Raw genomic sequence first — 20,013 nt, 5'->3', positions numbered from 1 at the left:
CAGCTGCTTTGGATGCCCGGGGCTGCCAAAGCAGGACCCAAACCATTCTGTAAGTCAGCTTCGGGCTGCTCTCGGCTTTAAAGCTATGGGTTTGGAGTAACAGTAACACGCTCCGCTAACACGGACCGGAAGAGATGTATCTGCAAATGAAGGGATACAGTCTATTCCTAGCCTATGTAAATTTTGTTTGCAAGTTGTTTTTCTTGGTTTTTTTTTTCCTTTTTTACTGTTTTTACAAGAATCTGAGTGGACAACAGGAGAGAAAAAGAGGGCATTTCTGCATTTCATTATTTGTCAACTGTTCTGGCATTCAATTTATAGAGCAAATAATAAAAAAAAATAAAAAAACCATAATATTTCGAAGTAAATTCTCATTTTGATTTAATTATACTTTTTAAAATTAAAGTAGCAAGACAACATCTCTGCATTGTAGCATCTTGCCATGAAAATCTTTTTGCTCTCATTAACTGCAACCTTAACCTTATTTAAGCAGTTAAAAATTCCTCTTTCTAGATGACCACTAATCAAAAAATTCAAATTATAGAGAATCACACTGCAAAAAAGATAGAGAGTAATAAAGTAGGGAAATACTAGAAGTCAATATTTCTCTGCAAGAATCCTTTAGTATCTAAAACCTTGTCGTTAAGATGGGCACATTGGCAGTCTGTCATGTTCTCTGCTCTGACCAGAAAGATCAAGTAGTGACTCAATAACATACCATTTTTAAGCTAATATTAAAACAGAAAAAAGTGATTTTGCATGTTTTTAACACTCAATTAAAAGTTTTAATAACAGACCTCTACAATTTTAACTTTGCATCTTTGTCATAAAATATTCATAGCATACCTACACTTCCAACTTATTTCAGCCTTTTAAATAATTCATGCTTTTGTAACTATAATCCATCTCAATTAAATAACAATTCATGAATATGCAAAACATTTTCCTGATGATTGCTAAAGATGAATAAACCTGCTAGTAGACAAAAAAAGCAAAGATGGTAATGACCCTAATCTAGAATCTGAGTGCTGAAGATTTTTAATCTGTCATTACATTGTTGCAAGCCCAGCTAATTTTTAGGCACAGAATATTTTAGTTTAATAAAACAGTGAACCTTCACCTCCCAAACAAAACTTTACATTCAGCAATTTAGAAGTGCAGATAATATCTTCCTCTAATTGCTTTTAAGCAAAACATGTCATTATCGTTTTTTTTTTAAACATATTACTTTCTTAAGAGGATACAAATTAATTTCTGAATGAAATTTATTTTTCAGCAACTTTAAAGCTCAAAATAAATGCATATCCATATTTACAAATCTCAAACTGCAAGCAAGAAAAATGAAAATCTTTACTGCTGGAAATACTAAGTATAAATGGTTTAATGCCTCTTAAGAACTATCAACTGAGTTGTTTTTTTTTAATCAAAATATCTGAAAAAAATTAATACATGATAATGTGCAGCAACACTGGATTATGATAAAAAAACTGTTTGACACTGTTCCCCAAATTGTTACAAGTTTTATAAGAAACTCTTTTCAGAACACAGGAGTTAAATATAAGTATTAAGTTACTAAGTCTCACTTAAACAATTTGTTGGACACACACAAATGCAGTACCACTAAAAATGTGGCAGGACCAACTGAGAATGGAGATCTTGAGTCTTTTTCAAATAGTAATGTTATTTTGACTGTATTGGTTACAGTCCTATTACAGTTCTTTATTAAATATTTAAGAATTGTGAGTTTTTCTAGAGTTTATTTTTTTTTTCTGTCCAAGAAATTGCACAAGGAATCATTAGAAAGTATGCTCATAATATGCTAGAAGATATTACTTACAATAAATTAGCTCTATACACTCATTTGCTCCTAAATACTCATTAACCTAACACATTTTTTCCAGCATACAAAGATGATAATTGTGTTTTATTGAATGCTAGTAATTTCTTCTCCTCAATAAAATATGACTAATTGCAGCATTTCCTTTTATGTTCTCCAATTTTGAAAGACCTTTTAAAGGTGATAATGTCAACATGAATGCCAAAGTGACATAAAAGCATCTTCCGCAAAGGAACAACAATGACAGAAATCAGGTTTTAGTTGTTGGTGATTAACTGCTCACTTAAACCGGAGCACTACTCAGACTTACTTTTCTGATGTCATCTAAGGTGTTGATCTCTGGAGACAAGCCACCGTGTACACACAGGAATTGTTGGTTCATCAGAGCAGCCAAGGGAAGGCAGTCGAAGGCATCCATGCAGGCATCATATACTCGTTCTGAATACTTGATTTTACCTTTCAAAGATTAGGACGGTATCAGAAAGTGCCATCAACATTTCAGAATAGAAAAAAATAATTAGATGGTGTTTAATATCTTGATCCTGCTCTCAAGTGCTCTCTCTTGTACAGAGGGCTGTACCAAAGCTTGTTTCATCCAAGAAGATTTTTTAAACTATTGCTATTTACTGCTGGAAAATATCTTCAGATTTTAATGGAAATATAATAAGCTTTGCAGAATTTTTTGTTTTATTTTTCTAAAAAACCTTAAATAATTTAATATACTGTTATAGCCTGCTATGAAATTTATATAGTAAGCCTTAAAATGTCTGTTGAATGGTTATCATCTACAACATTACAGATCAAAGGAATCTCTCTATAAAGTAAACAGAACTTTAACCCACTCCCTTATAATTAATTATCTACAGAAATGCCATTATAAAATGAATGAGGTGGTACAATAAAGCTGAAATGTTAATTTACCAATACACATATTAAACTCAGTAAACCATGAAGCCTTTGAGCCAATTAACATTTGCTTTATCCCTGATGCTAAAAGAGGGAACATACACTTATGGCAATAGCTGCAGCCTACAGTAACACAGAAATTTTTGTTCATTGTGCAAGTCAAGGTTCACATCTAATGAGCTTTTCTGTGTCACTGTAGCCTTTCTTCAACATTGACAGGAATTCCTACAGAAAGAGAACACCGAAAGATTTTAGCCAACTTCCAGAATAAGCGTGAAAATGCTGTATTCCCGTGGCCTTCCCGTAACCAGGCGCTGCTTCCCGGGCTAGCCTGGCCACCACGGGGCAGAGCCCCTCTCCAGAGTGCCCAGCGCCCGCGGCACCAAGCGTTCGGGGGGTCGCTGTCTCCGCTCACCTCTGCCTGGAGCCGGCCCGCGCGCCCCTGCTAGGGGACTGCCCGCCGGGGAACAGCGGCCAGGCCACCACGAATTCCCAATGGGAAACAAACACCAAACGCTCACCGAATAACAGCTTCTAGTTGTTGAAAAAAGGGTCACAAGGTAGACTTACATTCTTGCTTAAATGTGAAATACTCTGTTAAATGTCTACATTCATGATTCCCACGAAGTAAAAACAGTGTTTTGGGATAAAGGATTTTCAAGGCCCACAAATACAGCACACACTGCAAATCAGAAACAAAAAAGAGAAAGTTACATAATGCAATCACTTATGACAAAAAAAAAAAAAAAAAAAAGGCAGAAGGAAGTGTCGCGTATGACAACATATTACCACTATTTCTAAAAGCAACTGTTCATATACTGCAGGCAAGCATTTCTCTGCTCTTTAACCTGGAATGGCTGAAACTAGTATTAATATTTTTAAATAAAGGTTTGCATTTTTGCTAAATTATATTTCCGTATTCACCTTTGGTTGTCACGGCTGTTAAGAAGCATCGCTGTGTATCTCTAAAATAAACTGACTACATTCTGCCTGGCAGGTTGGACAGAAAGCCACTCTGGAAGCGATTTCACCGGAAGATCTGCATTTCCTGCCTAAAAGAAAAGGCTGCCCTAGAGCAATTTAACTCATACTTCAGGAAATACCTTAGCTTCCAATATTACACAATTTTTTACATGAATACTTGCAATGAACACGTTTGTTATTCATTTTACATTGTTCTGTATAAACAACTGAGAAGAACGCAACAGAGCTCTCATATTAAATGAATTTACTACAAAGCTGCTACAAAGCCCTTTGCCTTTCAAGTTGATTTCTACTTGAGATAGCATTTCTTTTCAGATAGATTTTTTTTAAAGATAAAAATAGAAAACCTAGCAGTGCTAACCTCTGCCCAAACTTCTAGAGACCATCTGATCATTTGATTTTTTTTTTTTTTGAAAACTGCACTCATACAGCAATGATGTCAAAGCACTACGAGGCTCTTGACAAACGAGCAAACTTGCAAAATTTAGGACTATCATTTATCCAAGATGACACTGGCCAGGCGCTTGGCTAACAAACCCATGTCTCTACAGAAGTCAAGGGAAACAAGATACATATATCACGTGACAATAGTGTACCTCCTTTGCATGCTCAGCCTCCCAATGCTGCCAGGCTGGTATGCTCAACACATGTTTTAATGCAATAACAAAAGGTCCATGGTATGACAAAAAACGTGAGCTAGAAAACTGTTCTGAACATTTTCTCCCTGATCTCTTTCTTTCTTACATGCATGTAAACTGCATAACTGTTACCTAAGCGGGGGAAAAAAAAACCAAGATATTCAGTTTTACCACTTGCATATGCAACTGTCTTCCCAACGACCCACTTCATTTCATTGACAAAATGCTTTATCTGTTTTAATAATCAACAGCTGGGATCCCCAGAAGGTACTTAAAACAGCATTCTACAATTCAGAAGTTCTTGCTAAAAAGAAGAAATAGAAGAATTTTGTTAACCACTTTTGAACAGTTTGGTATCTGTTTCTTCATTTGCTAAATGATTCTCATCCTTAATAAAAAAAAAAAAAAAAAGAAAGGAAACATTGCTATGCTTGTGCTAGAACTCACACTTTCTGTAGATAATTACATGCCAGCAGGCATTTTACAATACTGCAGATTGTCTTGAATTTATTGCATGCAAACATCTGGATGGTCTGTCTGCATTCTGGAATTTCTGTTCTTCTGTTGTGAGCATTCGGAGGCCGATAAAAGGAGCCGAAGGGCCGGGACATGCCGCGCCGGGACCTGGGAGCACAGGCAAGCCTGCTCCCGCAGGGGCTCCGCCTGAGCCAGGGGAATTGCCCTGACATAACCAGCATGAAATTACATCGTTAGGCTCCAGGAATCATCTGTGACGGCCCAAGGCTACCACCAAGAGCGTGCCTAGGGACAATTTTCCAGAGTTCGTACCGAGAGAGGACTTTGAGGATTTCACCTTAACGGGAAAGGACGCTTGAACTTCTCAGTGTGATAGCAGTGAAACTCTGGGCTTGACAATGACTTTTTGGCTTCCAAGCACTCCCAGAATCTTCAGCTTCCTTGAATCTGTTGCTTCATGCAAAAACTTGACGTAAACGTTGTGAGACAAGAAGTTTAAAGTGACATCTCCATTCATGTGAGAGAAGCTCCAACTTTTAAAGTTAAATCTAAGTTACCCTAGGGCTTCTACTCCTGCCAAATCACCTTATAATTTAAAAAAGCAGAATGAGGAGTGCTTGGATGAAGCGCTTTATTAAGAAAAAAATGGCATGGTTTAGATTTCCCTTGCAACTTTTTTACTTTCATTTGTGAAGGTATAAAACCTTGGCAAGGTTTTAGATAGTTACAACATTGTCCAGACTGGGGAAGCAGGGAAAATGAGGAAAGCCTGCAAGTTTTATCATTTTGGCATCAGGTACTCATGGCTAGATCACCTTACATTTGCTTATCAGGCTTTTTTCCTAGGCTTCCTTTGAAGCACTCAGGAGAAGCAGGCAGAGACAGGGCAATAAGGAAGATGTTTGCAGGATCACCGCAGTCCAGAAAGATCTGTGCTCCCATGAGGTGATGTCCATATTTAAGTCCATCATCCAAACTTCTTAATTTTAAGTGGTATCATATTTAAGGTTTTCTTTGTTTAGATAATTTCTTTTTTTTCCCTCTCTTTTTGATCATAAGTCAAGTGACATAATATCATGCTAGTGAACAAGATTTAATTAGAGATCACTTTTTTTTCCATGTGAACTAAACAACAAATGCGTGTGACAATTTTTCATAGCTTTTCAGCTTATACAGTCATCTACATACAAAAAACCAAGTCCAAGTATCATAATGCACAGATATTCTGGCTTTATATTTTAACTATTCTTTACATACTGTACTTTTTTTCTTTAAGTCAAAGTCTACAGCCTTACAGTCATTTATCTGTGTTGTAAATCCAATTATTTAGTAATGTTGCTTCCCAGTAGCAAAATTTAAAGATCTCCTTTTTATTTTGCTCCAAGATTTTCCATCAAGAATACCATTGTTCATCTTCTCTGCTTTGACCCTTCAAAAAATGCACAGCAGTGACTTTACAGTCTGGGCTTCCCTAAGGTATTTTTGGCCTGTCTCATTTCATACTTCACAGTATTGAAAAAACGATAGGTCTCTTAAATGCCAGGCCTCGGACTGCATCACTAGCTTACGTGTTCAATATCTTTGTTACTGAAATAGCAGATACGTTAGGTTTACAAGTAAAGAGGCAAACTACCTCCCAGCTCCCACAGTCAGGCTGCTTTCCTGCTGAGGCTCCAGGCATCCTCACCATCAGGAAAAATGCTCTGTGAAATTAAGTGCTGTGTAAGCCAAAGGTACATATTGTCAAGACTGACTATGGATTTAACTCAATAGTTGCAGGCTGTAGTTGAGCCTCCTTACAATTTGAGACCTCTGCACTTTCTGAAAAGGAAACCCAAACCTCCAGACCTCTTGCATGAATCTCAGGTTACAAGCAATCTTGAAAACCAGTGATCATCACTGGAGGACTGCATCCACGTCAACAGCAACACCTCTGACACAGTACTCTAACTTTTGTGTGCTCTTTTTCTGACTGTGGCGGGAAGGAAAAGCCATAGCTCCCCGTTTGCTACATGGTTTGAATGAATAACAAAAGACAACCTTCCGGGCTGGGTGCTCCCCAGCAGCTGAAATTACCTGTGAACACGCTCAAGGTAATTCACACTGGAAAGGGTAACTTGAGCCACTCATTAATACTGTTGCTACAGATGCCCTGTAAACTATGACACAGTATATTAACAGGGCTTATTCATGCTGTAGCTAACGCAGACATTGCCTACGGAGAAAAACTGCACTACTTACAGCTGCACTGAAATAATTACACTATCACAGTATCTTGTAGAGATGCAGCTTTCTAAAGATGAATAACTATCCCAACAGAAACTATGCGTCTTTACACATACAACTGTATTCACACTCCTGGTACGGATATTTATTTTGCCTTTTATTTCAGGAACAAAGAGAGATACACTGCATCCGTAACCAAAATAATTACAAGCAATGTGAATCTTTGCTGTTCCTGAGCTACCATCCCTCAAGCACAAGGAAAGAAAACTCCAGACACTACTGAAAGTTAGGTTAAAAAAAAATCATATCGACCTCGCTGCAGCCAGGCTTTTGTTCAGTGGTTGCCAGCTTTCAGGGGATGAGGAAAAAATCTCTTCACTTTAGGCTGTGCTGCAGAGCAGAGATAAGGCAGCATTTACAGCACCCAGAGTTTCTTCAATGACAACTTATGGTTCAGCAGACTTTTTGCCACTCTGCATTTATTTTACCTGATCTATGTGTTTTTAAAATCAGTGCCCGCGTATGTTAGAGGTCACATACAAAAAGCCTGCTACTGTGAAAATCAGCGTCTCATGAAGTAACTGTTTTTCATATATTATGTGAGAATCTTTTTTTTTTTTAAAAAAAAAAAAATCTGTTGAATATTCTCTAAGGATCTTGTTTTGACACTTGCATGGTACTTTAATTATTGAAACACTCTCTTCTAGTTAGTCTCCCAGATGACTTCATTTAAAATGATCACATGTAAAACATTGCTACTTGGCTTATTTTCTTTTCTAGTGTGCAGACCACATTTACTCCCATTTCAGCGCTTGGAAGGATCTCAATTTAAAACTAAAACTTGACAAGTAAATTCCTTTTTGTTTTTATTTTCCTAATTAGCACTTCTAAAACTTGCATCTAAGTGCTAGCTCCTAGCTCTCCTCCTTGGTCCCACAGAGAGAGAGAGAGAGAGAGAGAGAGAGAGAGAGAGAGAGAGAGAGAGAGAGAGAGAGAGAGAGAGAGAGAGAGAGAGAGAAGCAGTGAGGGGAAAATGGTGCAGGTTACCTCCTTGGCACTAGCCCGTGGTCTCTCCCTGCATCCAAAAGGAGGTTTTGGCATGCTGTGAAGGCAGCTGAATTGCCTCACTGTTGAATATTTGGGCTCTGAGAAGCATTCCTCAGCAGAAGTGAGATCTTACAACTCGCAAATTGTTGATACAAGAAACATATTTGCTAATGCCAGAGAGAAGACAATGGCAAGGAAATTTAGGATAATTAAAACACTAGTATTCTCTGCAAGAAACGAATAAAGTGACTGACTTTGCCAAAAATATTTACAGTCAAGCTGTTTACTGGGAAACATTAACACACTACAGCAATGCAGAAAACTAGGTGTTTATTTTTCTAATAAAGTTCTAGAAAGTGCATGTGGACTTGGGAGATGATACACACACACACACAACTTCACCAGCATTTGCTTCACCCACATTTTACTAACAAGAATTTGCCACGTGCAATTACTTTCTTGGAAGAGACCAGTTAACACTTCCTAGAAGTTCACGGAGTTCACAGAAAAGCCCCAGATGCTTTTCTAATTGATGCTAGGTCCAACAGTCAGATTCCTGATGTTCGGACTTTCTCCAAACATCTCACTTTTCTCTTGTTAGAAAAATACCACAAAAACAGTTTTTCTTTTCTGGAATTTCAACGTGTGCATTTGGGGAAATGAAGAAGTACGCATGTTTTGAACCTCAAAACACAAGTCCAGTTTTGTTTTGAACTTCAGTTTAATTTGCAGCATCTTAACTACTTGCTCTGTCAAAAACAATCAGAATGTACCTTGCAATATATGATTAAAACTTCAACCAGCATGATTCAGGTGGGATTGAGCATGAAAATTCTAATAGTTCACTTATATAATATTACACTTTGTATTTACTCTGATTGTCACTTTTCAAATAATTTGCTGAAAAACAATCTATACATATGCTCCTCTCCACCACATCACATTTGCATCTCACTTTCAAAATAAACTTTTCAGATTCAGGTAAAGATATACCATTTTTCCTTAAAATCCACTCCTGCAGAATCACTTATGCTCTAACTATTCCTTTGATTTTTTAAAAAGCCTTCTGTTTTGATCATTTGGGTTACTTTTATCCATGACCATTTACTTGTTTGAAAGTGAGAACTGAGGGGTTTCTAGCCTAGAGACAAAACCCTGGAACAAGCACAGCTTGGAAATGTTATCAGTTACAGAGCCTGGGAAACAAGTGCACCACATCAGACATTGCAACTTGCAAAAGACTTATTCTAAGAGAAAAAATGCTCCGGCCCTGCCAAAAGGTCAAATGGAAAAGGGAGTGCAGCAGAGGGATAAAGATGTGGTCCAGGCCAGGAAACTGTGCCTAGTCTTATTCCATCTAGCGTTCTGGCATTTGCATTTGATTCATCTGCCTGTTGCACCTTCTTTAGTAGTGCCTGATCCTGCAACACCTTATTTAGACCTAATCTTAAAAGCATAAAACACCCTCTCTCCAAGCAAGGGAGAGAACTAACTCTGATTGGTAAAAACGGAGCACACGTGAGAAGGATTGATCGAGCTTTTAGATGCAAAGCTCTACAGGGCAAGGACTGTCATGTCTACTGAGTGCCTTATACAAACACTTTTCTCTTTTCCCCTCTGCATTATCAAAGGCCTTCCACCTACCTTATGCAATTTCTTCTTCTTCTGTTCTTAATGATAATAGCTTACATTATATACTACCTTTCATCCAGAAGAATCCCAAAAGCTCTGCAGCCCACAGACAGGGATTATCTCGCCCACTGTCAGCATTCAGCTCGGTCTGGGCTCAGTGGTGTGAGTTTTACACTAGTGTCACACGGCATCTGAAGGAATTTTTTTAAAGTTCATATTACTGGTGATTGGTACCTTGGACCACCTGCTTAACTTACTCTTTTGGAAAGACGCCAGCGCTACAATAGTCTCATGTCTATATTGGCAGAGAGGGGAGCGTGGTAGATAAATGGATAACAAAAGCACACGGGGCGACTGGTGCAGTGAAAATACATGTTGAGATCAGGCTAGGCACCATGCCTCCTAAGCAAGCTCAAACCAGTGGCAGAGCTGGTGCCTGCCAGACATACTCAGAGCCCCTTCTGCCACGAGGAGCAGCCTGCAACCTGCCAAATTGCATTCCTCACCATTTTCCCTTCCTTGTCACTACTTACAGTGCTACACGGAATAAGTAGTTATTGCCTGAATGCACAGCTCTGGTTCCAAATACACTTATAGCACAGAAACCTGCCTTTTCTTTTAAAGGCATTCTTTAATCAAGGTGACATGTGGGGACAATCAATCAGTTATCTGACCAAAGATGCACTAATTTGAGAGCCTTAAATACAAAAAGGGATAATAAGTGATAACTCAGACACTTCCTTTGTGCTGACAGATGCCAGTACTGCTTCAGTGAAAAAGGATGGAACACCTAAATGTAGAATATAATTTATTAAATATATATGTGCAGATTATTAAATGAATAACTTAAAGGAATTTATTTTTTCTGTCTCCCCTCTCCCACAAACAAGTTATTGCATTTTGTATTATATGCCTTGTATAAAAACATATATAGAAGTCAAGAAAAAACTCTCATCTTCCAGATACAACATTGGCTCGATCCAAGTCTGCAAGAGACCTGAACTAGGCTATCATAACTGAAAATAGTATTTCAAGATCCAGCTGCACAGGAGGTTAAGCCTGTACAGCCAAACTCCACATTTCCAGCCTCCCCCATCAGTCCAGCATATGAATCCAAGACAATAATGATACAGCTCAGCATGGATCAGAGAAGGGAAAGGGCAGCCACACATGGCTCAAGGAAAAGCATTAACACAGTGTTGACTTGGAGGGGCTTAAAGGGTTGTGGAACTAAATTCTGACTATATTAATTTATGAGACCAGTCAAAGCATGATTTATGGCAGGAAGATAAATTAACTCTGCAGTGCTTGAGTTTTTAAAGCATTTGCATTTGAACCATGTATTTCTACCAGATCTGAACATTCATTTAAAATAAATTTTAAAATGAACTAATAAAAAGTGGTTTTATAGAACCTTAAAAATAAGGACATTCTCTTTATACTGTAAATATAAAATTGCCAGGACAGTGTACTAACGCATGTCAAAAAGTACACTACAAATAGCTCAGCTGCTTGTGACCACATATATACATACCAATATGACAACAAGGTACTAAGACGTCATGATCCGCCGTCAGTGTTGTATGTAAAAATGAAAACAGGAGCTTGTGTTCTTGTATGCTGCTAGTGCATCTCAACACAGATACACAACCTCCTGTTGTAGGACCTATACTGCTTCTACTATGTAATGGCATTCTCCCTGAAGTCAAAGAGAGTTAAAGCCTGAAATTTTCAGAGAAAAAAAGCCAAGTCATAGCTCAAAAGATGCTGCAAAACTTTCTGACTAGCTCAGCTGTGAACATGGATGAACAAAACTGATTTTCTTTACAATCATGGATCTCAGCTGCCAGTTCACAAAGCCAAGCAGCAAAGCAGAATGGAACAAAAAAATCCAGTTTGTTTTGTGAGCATTGGAAAGATGTTTTGGTTTTTTTTTTTTTTTTTTTTTTTTTTTTTTTTTTTTTTTTTTTGCGTTTGACTCAGTTCCAGTCAAAGGCTGGCAGATAGGTTAGACAAGACGCTTTTCCTTCATGGACTTTCTTTCACAAGGCAGGCAGCCCAGAATGCTCATCATTTGACCTCCACCTTCTACAACCCGATCCTGGTGACCTGCACCAGGTCTCACCGCCCTCAAGCAGGCACGCGTGTGTCACTTCTTCTCTGGGGATTCCAGTGCTGTATCAGGGCCAGAAATTATCCACTCCTGCAAGCCATAGCTAGCCAACACTCATTCTTCATCTCCAGCACAGCAGGTTTTCCGCTGCCTTTTTTTTTTTTTTGGGGGGGGGGGTCCGATTTCCTCCTCCCCAGTCCTTCCATTTTCATAAGATTTCCCACCCAGGAGACTAGATCAAATAAAACTAACAGTCAAACTTGTGAGCCATCCATTTTGCCTGACTCTTTTCTAATAGCTCACGTCTCTTCTTCTCTTTAGCTCGTACGTGCTGCAGAGCAGACTGCCTTCTGTGCTATATTTGGATGGTCGCTAGTAGAACTAAGATCTGCAGCTCACCAGCACAGACACACAGTGGGATTTGGCTGGATACCAAACAACCTTTATGAAAACCCCAACAGTGACATTTAATATGGACTTCTCTTGTTCACGGTGGTATCCTCAAAGAGCTTCAGTAGTCCTGAACTGGTTGAACTATGCTGTTAAACATACACAATAGGCTGCAAGCAGTTTCACAGCCGAAAAGAGAAATAGGGAACTTACTTCAATGCTGAAGTACCCTCTGTCCACATAGTCCCCCAGGAAGAGATACCGCGTGTTGGCAGGAGAACCTCCCACTTCAAACAGTTTCATCAAGTCAAAGAATTGTCCATGGATGTCTCCACAAACTAGAAGAAATAAAGAGCAATATTCAGTTTCACTACGCTAAGATCATCTTAGGCACATGCATTCTGAAGTCGCTCCCTTTTATAAGAAATACATTATGACAATTTTGTGCATCACCCTCTAGTTAAATGACCTGTGAGAGCTGGCAGCTGTTCAGAAGCTGTTTTTCTATGATGTGCATCCATATATCTGTGCAAAAGGCTACCAACTAATTAGAGGAGTGCTGTTAGGCAAATTTGACCTATGTTTATTTTTTGCAGATATCTATTCATTCCTCCCACTGCCCTGCAGGACACACAATACTGGCAATAGTAAGATGACAAATCAAAGAAATCTTGAAAAAGAGAATATGTCCAAGCAACTTTACTTCTTCCATTGATCCCAATTTCAAACCCAGATAAACACCAATAGGCCTTCCACAGAAAGTAAAGTATGCCAGTCCCACATGAGCCCCTGGACAAACTGACAAATTTGACTTCCAGTTTCTTCAGAGCTGGAAGAAACTGGACATAGAAGTGGCTTGCTGCTTTCCCAAAGTACGTCTTACACACGAGAATACTGATTTTTCATGCTTTAACTTTTATTCCTCTATATGACTCCATGCAGTTCTGCTCTGTTTTACCTCACTGAAGTCAATCTAAAAAGCAACTTCTCTAAAAACAGTAGCTCTGTACAACCACAACAGGCAGAGCAAAGAAGATGTGCAGGCAGGGCTAAGAAGGGGGCCTCTTTTTGTGTCTTAGCTAACAGACTAGCTCTGCTATCTCATGGAACTGCACACTCAGTGGTGGGTGAATTTAATCGTCTGCATGAAGGTGGGCAACACTTCTGGAGTCCCGCACGGAAGCTTAACTAACAAGGCTGTGTCAAAGCCTGCTTCATTTTGTTTCCTCTGCCCAGAAGGGAGGCAGGGGGAAGAGCTCCCCCAACTTAGGGCCAAACCAAGGCCTTTCCAGGCAACAACCTTTAAGAAAGAACACACTAAAAAAGCCTTAAGGCCTCAAACCAAAAAGAGAGAAGAGATCTCAAGAGAAAGAGCGTGGCTTGGTCCCCCAGGAGAGTGGGGATATAATGGACAAATTTAGCCTGAGAAGATGGGACAGATTAACCAGCCTTAGGCAGTTCTGAGCGTTTTCAGCAATGCTGCTTTATTTCTAAGGTACAAAAACATACACTACACTTCAACAAACCTGTTTTGTTACCGCTGGATTTTTGGGCTTTTTATAAGCTCATAAAGGAAGGTGGCTTCCTTCCCTTTGGCCTGTTCGACAAACGTACCCTGCACAGAAGGCTGGCTGACTCTGATTCCTCCCTCTTTTAGACTGGCTCTCCCTTCAGCGACTACAAATCCTGATGTGCAAGAGACTGAACAAACCAAGGGTCAGAGATCCTTATCCTCATCCTGCAACAGCATCATCACCTCCTATTTCCTGCTAGGATAAATTCAGTAGCCTTTGGATGCTCCCTTGGACGTAATGGTTCCAGCCTTCGTATTCAAGCAGTACCTTCACTTGAGCTTTTAGTCAAACTCAGGCAAAGGTCTTGTTCTACCATGTGTAAGCAAACTTCAAAATTATTTCATGCCATGGAGAAACTGAAGTCACGTCTCTACAATATAGATACAAGTACTACATAGCAGCTGTAACACCAAATCCAACAAACTCGAAAGACAAACATTGTCCATATTTTGTCGTCTTTCAGCACAGTCAGGTGTCACATTATGTTATATGCTTCTATGCAATCAGGTATTTAAATCACTTTTTTCAAATGTATACATTAATAATGAGATTACTATAATATTGCCATAGCATACAAAAACTAAAAATCAATAAAATACAGCAAAAACATTCATCTTGCAGCCACTGCTTTCATGCCTATTTATGTGAAATTACTGACACAATTCATGAATACTGACTAACCAAGCACTGTCCTATGATAGTGTATTTTCCCCATAAAATAGCATGCAGTACTCTCCTCACCGCTGTATTGCATTGCATAACCTTCTCTTCCTAGCTGATACAATTTAATTTCCATGCATTTTAGATGAGCACCTTCATGTTGAAAGCCATCAGGAGTTGTAATTTCTGGCTAAGAAATTACACTTCCATTAATTATGCAAAATAAATACTACTTAACTCCTCAAGTATTATAAAACATATTTCCCTACAAAAATTTATACCCCACAAAAAAAATTGTGATCATGTTGTATTTGAACCTATTAATCTACCAAACCAATAGACACTGCTTAGCTGTACTCCTCTGCATGGACACTGTGGGAAGATGAAAAACACGTGTCACGTATTGATGGCCAAACCAATCTGCTCTCCTAACTTCCAGCAGAAAAGCTTTTAGTTATATAACTGTACAGTTCTACCAATTATCGCCCGCCCCCATTGCTCCAACTGCAAGAATGTGAAGTTGAACAAGATTGAAAGACTTTAAATGGAAATAACTTTTGCACTTTCATGAAAGTGCAGCAGAATGTGAACTTTTTTGGTGAGGATGTGTGTGAACAGGCTTGTGTAAGTGTACTGAGACCATTGCAAAGAAATCAAAGTACAAAAGCTTTCTCCTAGCATGCTGTAAGTCCACAAATCTGTCACAAATCAGAAAAGCAGAGTGAGCAAAACAGTGAAGAGGGTAGAAATAAAAAGGCAAAAAATGCAGAACCCTGCAAACCACCAGTTAAAATTCTGAATCAGACCTCTGAATCAATGGTTGATGTAAATTCCAGGTATTTTACACACAGTACCCTATTCTTCTTAAATTTGATAACATACCCAGAAACATACTCAGAAAAACACAGGTGAGAGAAGGAAAAAAGCCCCCCCCCCCAAAAAAAAAAAAAAAAAAAAGAAGAAGAAAAAAGAAAAAGAGCTATAATAATAATAAAAAGCTGGAAAGCCCTCAAGTCCAACCTTCCCAAGCTATTCAAGTAGTTCCAAAAGAAAAGCATAAAATCAGTAGATAAAACTGGGAGAGAATATTCAGAGTTAAGAGTTAACATTCAGATTTATTATGGTCAGATCCCAGAATTACTGTTGAAGACCATAATGTCAAATACAGATAATGTAATCACTGTTTTGCCTGGAATTGCATGAAATAGCTTAAGAATCTTATATTTCCCAGGTTCTGGTATATACACCTAAAACTTCCCTTCAGCGAATGGTTTGCATATGCATTTTGATACATGCTCCTGTTCAGAAATGAAGGGCAATTTTCTAGGAACTGTATGCAGTGTGACTCCACCTGTAGTTTGAAATCAACCGCTTTTAAAGCAATAGATCTACCGTCTTTTCCTTGGCCCTCACACAGCTCAAATCTGGAATATTTCTCACGCAGCGTTTCCACTGCCTAACCACTTCCAGGGAGCAGTTCAGGCACCAGACCTGTCGTCTGCGAACGTGCCCTTCTGAAGCAGCTGATACTCCCTACCTATAGCGCCTCCCACGGCAGCAAGCTCCAGAAGCTCGCTCCACCCTGTATAAAGAATTCCTTTATAAGGGTTTTCAAGTGATCTCCTACTGAGTTCGTTCCTGCAGCCAGAAGCTTTAAGAAGCACTCTTCACTTGTGGACTCCTACTGAAGTTCGTAGTGAAAACACAGGCCCCTCCCGCAGATTCAGATTCACAGGACTCCCCATGTAACGACTGAAGAAATCGTGTTTCTGAACAGTTTTTCCCTACTTATGATGGGTCCCCTAATCAATCCTGACTTCAAATTTAGCTACTTCCAACTAGAATCCATTGGGCTGTACATTAGAGAAGCAGACCAAATATAACTCACTATAACTGTCGAAAAAAAACCCTGCTTTATTACAAAAATGAAAATTGGGCACAGGAGGAAGGAAGCTTTTTTTAACTGCCACCCTAATGCAAATTAACTTCGTTTCAAGTAGCTTCACTTAGAGGACCTGCCTCTGAATTACATCAAAGGAACAAGCAGCAGTGAAATAGAAACTACTATGTTAAATTCTACTAAGACCGAAGGAAGTCCAAGGCTTAACAGTAGTATTGCCAGCCTATTTATAGAAAACAAAGCAGTAGAGCAGTGATTTAGACTGCAATGATTGCTGCCACAAACAAAATGTCTGAAAATGCTCTTCAGATTACTTAAATTCTCTTTTCTATGTACAGCTCAATCCATAGAATTTTCCAACTGTGCAGTTTCCACGTCAGCTGCATATTAAAACCAGAAGCTATAAGCATAGTATATCAAACACAGGGAATTCAAGTATTTTCTGTATGCAACAATTCACATACGCTGCACTTATTTTCTCATTTATCATGTATATACTTAATTGGCTGAATGCTGTAGTCTGATAGGAAAATTCCATTTGTACGTTTCAAATAAATCGAGCATCAAGAGATTATGCTCCCAGCTTCAAATATCATCAGGGATTAGAAGCACATCTGCAACACTCAGTCATCTGCTTCAGAAGGCACACCTGCAAACTTATACAGTTACAGAAGTTAACAGGATTTTCTTCTTACTCAAAAATGAACCAAAGACAGCTTTTAAACATGAAACTAAGACGTGCTAGGGAATACGACCCGTTGTTTGAAAACCTGTGCTTTTCCTCCACTGAGCTAGGGATGTCTCTGCGCATAGCTCGGAGACTGTGCTTCGGCATAGCAGCATGCACCTCTTTCAAAACCTAGAGGAAAAAGGACGCCCTGTGGAGCTTCACTTCAGAATGCAGGCTGGAAAGTGCAACGGGGTTTTCTTCACGGTGTTCAGTAAACATAGCTGCCTAGGTTTCCCCTATGTAGCACGTGCTTCCATGTTTCCCAAAGCTACCCAGTACTAACAGAGCCTTCCTGCCACCGGGACGAGCACATCATGTAAACCAACACCTCCCAGCTGGCTGGAGGGATGGTCCGACAACTACTGCATTTTCCAGGTCTATGGGATAACACAGCCAAGAGGCTGCCTCAGCTACTGAGTGCGCCCCAACCATTTCTCCAGGGGACTAGTGAAAAGTTACCACAGGGCAAATGAAGAAATCAAGTGAGGAAGGAGTGGTGGTAGACACACAAAAGGAGCAACTACATGGGCTCTGGAGGGGCGGGCTGCGCTTACTGAATCAACTGATAGGAGGGAAAACACTTGAAACCATACACTTAATTTTCAGGGAATCTGTGCCGCATACATGTTTTTGAGGAATATCATATGTCGCCACAACATATGCAGTGGTTAAAAAGTTGCAGGTTTTGTGGCACACAACATTTTCGTAATTACCAAAGGTAGAAATTTTTTTCATTGCTTTTTGGAAAGCAAGGAGGAAGGAAAAATAGGAAGCAAAAGAAGAAAGTTCAAAAATTTTGAGCTGTGGTTGTTCTCAAAAATGCTTCAAGACATAAACACTGTGGTTAAGTTACATACACTGCTTTATAGTCATGTAATTCTGTCTCTGCTTATAAGACAGATGCTTAAAGAACTTGCAGACTTCATTACTTACTTACTTAAACTCCCAAGTGAAAGTCAGAATCATTCAGACAGCTCAGTAGGTAACATATCATCTAAAGCAAACATCTACTAGACTTAACATAACGGGCTTTCATACAAATGTTAGTTACACTAAGTGTATTTCCAAAAGAAGAATGATCCCACTCATATTCATATCTGGTTATCCAACATAATTACAGTGGGCTTTCATCCATCTTTCTTTCAATCACTGAATGCAAAATTGATGACTTTACCATTGTTGAATCGGTATTAACAACAAACTGCAATCACATATTCTCATCAAGAGAAATATTTCACGAAAATATTTCTGAAAAATATTTCAGAAAAAGGAATCTTCAGGAAGATGCTTGCTTCAAAGATGAAACAGAAGCCAAGTAACATACAGGTGCAGCAGGGAAACCCCAAGCAGCCTGCCAGCTTCACACACAGCACTGCTGCTGAGCTGCCCCCTTTCCTGTGCTGCGCTAAGCACCTCCAAGCGTGTCTATGCAGCACCGCTTTCCATGTGGGCATAAGAGCACTGGACTGTATTTTGCTCTGTGAACAATTAAAATGTCTGTAAAGATCCACCGAAGCTTGGTCTTTGTAACGCGAGTTGGTTTTCTCCCACCACCCCTAAGGCTGAAACAAATTAATGACATCTGATTTGATAAGGCAGAGTGAGATAGAGCAGGGAAGGGAAAACAGCACATCAGAAAAGACCTGCAAGTAGCAGTCATTTATACTCTGGTGAAGTAGGAAGCAAAAAACTGCAGTAGCAAACCCTTCAGATATTGAAGCTACAAAAATATCTTCAGTAGAAAGGTTTTAAAAATAGCTTCTCAAAATTACTTTACCACTTGTTTCATGAAATTATTTGCAATGTCTTCAAACAAAAAAACCCACATACCTAAACCTGGCAAGCAGTGCAGCTGCTTTGTATACACGAGAGACCCTCGGAAAGAACAGGATCTGAAGCAAACAGCCTTTGTCGATGGCTGGAAAACCTACCAAGGCCGCTAAAAACGCCCTCCCTTCCCCTGCAGTCCTATCCCAGCTGAACAAATGGGCATCACAGCAGCGAGGTGGCAAACGGAAACTTTCAGTTCTAGGTTGAAGTACTGTAGCAGAGCAGTAGGAGAATAGGAGTGTGGGAGGTTTTTTGTTGGTTTTTTGAAAAGAGTTTTTGCAAAGTCAGTGGATCAATGGCGAAAGGCCCTCGTCACCCACATACCAGAAGATGCCAGATCAGGTCTCGGTGAGAGAAACGAAACAGGACAGGAGTAAACAGCGTTCCTTGCCACACATCGAAGAACCATAACCAGCTCTTCCCCTGCCACCTCCCAAGGTCAGCACTGCCCTGAGCACCTCCTACAGCAAGCGGAAAAGCAAACACATGGCTATTATCTCTTGTTAACGCATCTTCAGTATCAGTGAGCAATGCTTATTCCACAAATAACCCCATCGAAAGAATTACTTGTGAGGAAAGTACTCCATTGGTGCATGGGTCAGGATTTCCAGCTCATATCCTTAGATCAAGGTTATTTATAGCTGTAGGGAAATTCTCTTATCCTCAGTTGCACAGATGTGAACAAAAAAGGCCTAGCAGGGCTTAATAACTTAAGGTCACAAGTTTCGTGAGTGCAAGGGCAGGGACAGCTAGAGGGGGAGAGGACCACATCCTTATATTCCTTCATCCAACTCAACTCACCAGAAATAAGAGCCCTTTCAGCAAAGGAGGAAGGTCCTGCACAGGCAGGAAGGGTAGGCTGGCTTTAGAGGCAGTGCTTCAAATGAAATGTGTGGAAGATGAAACAGGGTGAAATGGGAAAAGGGGCTTTTGAAGAGGAGAAGCTTACATATGCTCAAGCTCTATACAGAATACACCACTCTAAAATGTCCAAGGGGGGGGGGGGGGAAGTGTGAAACTCAATGTCTGTTTTACTCTAGTAATATCTCCTGTTTGCACAGCTTGTATT

The 20,013-nt window shown here is 39.5% G+C and overlaps 1 protein-coding gene across 1 annotated transcript in view; it reads right to left on the bottom strand.

The window, feature by feature from the left end:
* The window catches only part of PPP3CA (protein phosphatase 3 catalytic subunit alpha), a 199,668-nt gene that overhangs the window by 48,601 nt on the left and 131,054 nt on the right, over window positions 1–20,013 (bottom strand). Inside the window, exons 3-5 of the mRNA XM_062574175.1 lie at window positions 12,464–12,588; window positions 3,314–3,425; window positions 2,148–2,293 (exon numbers count right to left, since the gene is read on the bottom strand). Of these exons, the coding sequence (XP_062430159.1) occupies window positions 2,148–2,293; window positions 3,314–3,425; window positions 12,464–12,588 (383 nt within the window). The remainder of the gene's footprint in view (window positions 1–2,147; window positions 2,294–3,313; window positions 3,426–12,463; window positions 12,589–20,013) is intronic.

This window comes from Rhea pennata, chromosome 4 (genome assembly GCF_028389875.1).
Source record: "Rhea pennata isolate bPtePen1 chromosome 4, bPtePen1.pri, whole genome shotgun sequence".
NCBI classification, from domain to species: Eukaryota; Metazoa; Chordata; class Aves; order Rheiformes; family Rheidae; genus Rhea; species Rhea pennata.
This window is presented reverse-complemented; position numbering and strand designations above follow the sequence as displayed.